This window comes from Triticum dicoccoides, chromosome 7B, assembly GCF_002162155.2.
Source record: "Triticum dicoccoides isolate Atlit2015 ecotype Zavitan chromosome 7B, WEW_v2.0, whole genome shotgun sequence".
Lineage (NCBI taxonomy): Eukaryota > Viridiplantae > Streptophyta > Magnoliopsida > Poales > Poaceae > Triticum > Triticum dicoccoides.
Window position 1 is genome coordinate 719604500 of NC_041393.1, and position 5482 is coordinate 719609981.

The 5482-nt window shown below is 48.4% G+C and overlaps 1 protein-coding gene across 1 annotated transcript; it reads left to right on the plus strand.

Moving 5' to 3' along the window:
• The first annotated feature begins 3382 nt into the window (after window positions 1-3382).
• On the plus strand, window positions 3383-4788 carry LOC119337382 (36.4 kDa proline-rich protein-like). Its single transcript, XM_037609508.1, has one exon. The coding sequence runs from the start codon at window positions 3428-3430 to the stop codon at window positions 4439-4441; it is 1014 nt and encodes a 337-aa protein (XP_037465405.1). The 5' UTR covers window positions 3383-3427; the 3' UTR covers window positions 4442-4788.
• Window positions 4789-5482: the final 694 nt, after the last annotated feature.

A 5482-nucleotide genomic window follows, 5' to 3' on the forward strand; every position in this document is an offset into this window, starting at 1 on the left:
AATTTATGATATTGGGTTCATTAACACAAATATCATAGATGTATTTCTGGTTAAAAAGAACGTCAAAGAGGCCGAGGACAACTTGCTACGATCGTTGATAAAAAATCAAAACAAAGATACCATACTCTTTCCTTACAACGGCCCGTGAGTGTTACTGTCGTGTGCATATTCGGTTTCCCTTATTACTCAAGCGAGGTTATAGTAATGTAATTGATGAGTTATGCATGCGTACGCAGGTACCACTATATTCTTCTGGAGATTAAGCTTGAGCGTGGACTAGTAACCGTCTTAGACTCGAGAGGGAAAGATCCCAAAACCTATGCGGACATGACTGAAATGCTCAGCAAGTAAGTTCAATCGATCCTAATTATCGCACCATATCGGTAACTTTTTGTTCATTTCCTGATATCTCAAGTAATAATAATTATTTTTTTTGTCTTGCAGGGTTTGGAAACAGTTCATCGCAGAAGCTCCGGGACTGCCGAAGGAGCTGCGATATACATACCCGAAAGTAAGTACTACTGGCTAGCTAGTTGCGCGCATCTCCGGCCCGTTGATTCTATATATAGCTATACTTTCATCAATGCCATTTATAATGCTTCATTATCAGTTTGATTGACCTCTATTTCTCGTAAAGTGCTTGTGGCAAGAGGAAGGGAATGATTTCTGTGGATACTACGTGTGCGAGTTCATCCACACCGCGACTTTGAAAAATAAGCGGGGCTACTCTCAAAGACAATATGAAGTGCGTAAGCAATAATATTCACAATTTTATTTTATTACACCATCATTTCTGTTGAGTTTCATTCATATATATGTATTAATTAACCCCCTTCTTCAAATTAGACGTGGCAGATGCGGAATGAACTCCTAGAACCAGATCGCATGAAAGCAATTCAAGAGGAATTGGCGGGATTCTTTCTTGACCACGTCATCAGTAAAACCGGAGAATACCATGTGGAAATTGATTTCAAATGCTAGCTAGGGGTTTGTAATTATAAGAGATCTTATACATATTGTGCATGTATGTAGCCAGTAGCGTCGGATACATGATACGAAAACTTGTTGTTCGACCAACCTCTCAGAGAAGGAGAGGTCGATCGATCACTTCTCTCGGTATGCATGACGAACTTCTGTACTGAATGGTTCTCTCGATCACTTATGTATATATAGTACGTAGCATCCAAGCACGGACATAAGAGAGGACACTTCTCTCTATTAATTAGCTAGCTAACACAATATATGAAACACCTAATTAAATTAACCCCCCCAAAACCCCCAACCTCTCCTCCTTTCAAAAAAAAACACAAAAACCCCAGCAACTGGAATGCTGACGCGTGGATGCATTTTGGTCCCGGTTGGTGCCACCAACCGGGACCAAAGGCCCACTGACTGGGGTGGGCGCACAGGGCCACGTGGAGGCGCATTGGTCCCAGTTCTGGATTGAACCGGGACTAATGGGTGGAGGTATTAGTAACGGCCCATTAGTCCCGGTTCATGAACCGGGACTAAAAGCCCTTACGAACCGGGACTAATGGGTGGTTTTCTACTAGTGACTGCATGCAATAGCCAGCGAGATGGCACTCGCTGCTGGCAGTCTCAGTATATTTTTTTTTGAAAGTTAGGCAGTCTCAGTATTTTGGGATGGCATTCTAACCAAGAAGTTCGTTTGTTTTTTGCGTTCAAAAAAAAAGAAGTTCGTTTGCTTTTAGTGTATTTTTCATTCAAAAACTGCCACCGTCAAATCTTGATCATGTGGCTATGAGGGCATCCGCTGGGGATTTCTTCCTGGGGAAGGGACACCAGATAGCATTTTTTGTTTTCTTAAGCTCAGTGGGTCAGAGATACTACTCAGCACAGTACTGTACATGCATCTGGGGCTCCTAGCTACTACTCCTAGATGACGGTCTCATGCGTGCATGAAAAATGAGGCCTCCATGAAAATGCGGATTGACTTGTCATGTCCAATCGGATGGAAGGATACAGCATGCATGTGCAGATCCATCTCGATGCGAAACGTACGTACGTAGGAGTACAAAATACGTACGTACTGTACTCCATCGTCTTCTATTCAACGGAGAACAACAACCTAGGCAGAGCCTTACGTACTGTGCATAGTCACGAGACGGCGATCCTGTACCCAGGCCGAAATCACCGGCAGTTGGCAACTCCTTTCAACACAGTACTCCTATATATAGCAGCGGTATCATTGCCTAAACCTCTCAAAAATGGTGCTTCAAAGTTTTTGAAAAGATCTGAATTTTTACATGAATGCGCATGCATGTTGCCTAAGTACATGTTAAATTTTATTCAATAATACGTTGTATTGTATGTTACACAAAAAGAACAAATTTCGGCCGCAAAATCAAAAAAATAATCCCATTTTTTGCATATATTTGTCTTTTTGTCTCTCACATGCATGCATGCATGCATGCAAGCACGTATATTGATATAAATTTGCACAATTGTAGTACACTACTGCATGTGGACCAAATTTTGGAATTTTTCAGATCATAAAGTTTCACTTTTTAACTTCTAAAAAAGGGGCTCAATGTGCACACGTTCCAAAGGCATTAGTCAAATGATTGATGAAATACCGTGAAATTGTTTGAAATGTATGTGACAAAGGCCAGAAGAATTGGCAAAAAAATTATAGAGTTAAATATAAGGGTCCGGCTACGATTTGGCCATCGGTTACCTCCTTAAATTATAGTTAAGTATAAAAAGGAATATAAGGATCTTTTATGAATACAGTATGATCGAAGTCACTCACATATACAAACATATACTCATCCTTATGAACGCCCGCACACTTTCGAGAGATTGAGACAGCATGGCATCTTGACATTTTACAAAGTCATCCGTGAAAGAACATGGCCAGAAGCCTAAATTAAATGCATGAATAATGCGAGCACCACTGTCAAGTGAAATTAAACCCTGATAGGCTAAGAATAACACTATCCTCCTAACCATCTAACTACAAATTGGTTTGGAGGCATATAAGGAGTAAGATATAAGAGTTGGCTAGAAATCTCCAAACCGTCCAAAAATTAACTGGCGTAATCTTTTTTCGACTTCTCGATTCACTGAACGGCGCCCCCTAATTTAAAACAACTACACGACCTGTAAATAGAAAGTCTCATTCCACGCGTACATGTTTTGCATGGAGGTACAGTATGTAATACTCCCTTCGTCTCATAATATAAAAATGTTTTTGATACTAGTGTAGTATTAAAAATGTTTTTATATTATGAAACAGAGGGAGTAACTAAGATAATCTGCACAATTTGAAAAGCCTAATCCACCGTAGAGATCACGGGCCTCCATTGCACGCTCCTCCCTCTATAAAACCACAGCACTCACAAACTCTAGAAGCACACATCAGTCCTCCACCTCGCTCGTGCGCCACACCAGCTACGCAGCAGCCATGGAAGCGAGCACGACGAAGCTCCGGCCACTCCTGCTGACCTTCCTCCTCATCATCACCACCGCCATCGCGGCACCCACCCTCGCCTGCGACGAGTGCCACAAGCCCCCCAAGGCCCCCAAGCCTTCCCACCCGCCCAAGGCCAAGGCCCCCGCCCACCCGGCGAAGAGCCGCGTACCTTGCCCTCCGCCGGTCTACGGCCCGCCCCATGGCCACGTACCTCGCCCGCCGGTCGTCGGCCCGCCCAAGGGCCACCTCCCTCGCACGCCGGTCGTCAGCCCGCCCAAGGGCAACGCCCCTCACACGCCGGTCGTCGGCCCGCCCAAGGGCCACGTCCCTCGTCCGCCGGTCTACAGCCCTCCCAAGGGGCCCATCGTGCGCCCACCGGTCACCACGCCTCCCGTCGTCGTCGGCCCGCCGGTCACCTACCCGCCCATCACCAACCCTCCGCCCAAGGGTCCCATCCCGCGCCCGCCGGTCACCACTCCTCCCGTCGTCGTCGGGCCGCCGGTCACCTTCCCGCCCATCACCAACCCTCCCGTCGTCGGCCCGCCGATCACGTACCCCGCGCCACCGGTGATCGCCCCTCCGGTCACCACTCCCCCGTCGCCGCCGGTCACCACTCCCACTCCCCCGTCGACGCCGGGGACAACTCCCCCGTCGACGACGCCGGGGACCACTCCCCCGTCGACGCCGGGGAGCACACCGTGCGGCTGCGGCTCGCAGCCGCCAGCGCCAGCGCCGCCGGCGACGCAGACGTGCCCGGTGGACACGCTGAAGCTCGGGGCGTGCGTGGACCTGCTGGGCGGGCTGGTGCATATCGGCCTGGGCGACCCGGTGGTGAACCAGTGCTGCCCGCTGCTGGAGGGGCTGGTGGAGCTGGAGGCGGCGGTGTGCCTCTGCACCACCATCCGGCTCAAGCTCCTCAACATCAACCTCGCCCTGCCCCTCGCCCTCCAGCTCCTCCTCTCCTGCGGCAAGACCCCGCCACCCGGCTTCACCTGCTCCATCTAGCCGACCTAACCTGGGTGAGTCAGTGCGCCAGTGCCCACTGCACGTGGAGATTGATGGATCATGGATGGATCGACATGAGAGGATGTCGAGCGTGGTCGCCTACTAGCTAGTAGCGAGCAAGAAGAGATCGATCGATCAGCTTGTTTTTCTTGTGGTTTTTATTTTGTGTTTGGCTAGGTCTGTGTGTTGTGGTTTGATGCCAGAGGTGATAATCTATGTGTGCTGATCAATTAATTGGTCACAACTGATGACCAACTGGTTAAGCTAGCAAATAAGAAGGAAACAAGTAAACAGTAATAGTAGTAAGATTCCATGCCATGAATAATTCACATAGCTGTTCCAAGTGACCAGTCGTGATTGGATTAGACATCGATCCTGACTAGGAGTATGTTGGTGCATGCATGCATGACTGCGACAGTGCATGCACGGATTATACGTATCTCTTTTCAATGTCGGCGGTAATTTGCAGTGGTTACCAAGAGGATCTTCTGTGGTGGTAATTTGCAGTGGTACCAAGAGGATCTTCTGTGGTGGTAATTTGCAGTGGTACCAAGAGGATCTTCTGTGTGTAAAAAAAAAAAGCGATCTCACCCGCAAAAAAAAACAAAAAAAAATCCGCTTCAAACAAGCCTTAAACATCAGGCTGACCGGCACCCCTTATATCTACCCTAATGTAGGGCAGATATGGGGATGCCCGGGTGCGACCTCCACGTCGAACGCAACACCATGACAACATCATAAATTGCGCCAAATCCACCTCCTGACCTACCGATTTCATTTGCTCTCTCCTCTCTTCTTCCTTCTCTACCCCGGACGTCTCGTTGCTCTGCCGCAAGGACCGATGCCGCAGTCTCCCCATCCGTGCTCGCCGCCGCGGACATCATTGCCGGCTCGGATGCCATAGTTGTACATCCGACAACTTTCGGGCTGCACCTTGCCCTTGATGTGTTCGAGACGGTGAGCTTCGATGTCCTAGGTGAAGGCGAAGAAACATGTTGACTGGTGCGGGTTGCAGGGGTGAGGTGAGGGGTCGCCGAAGAA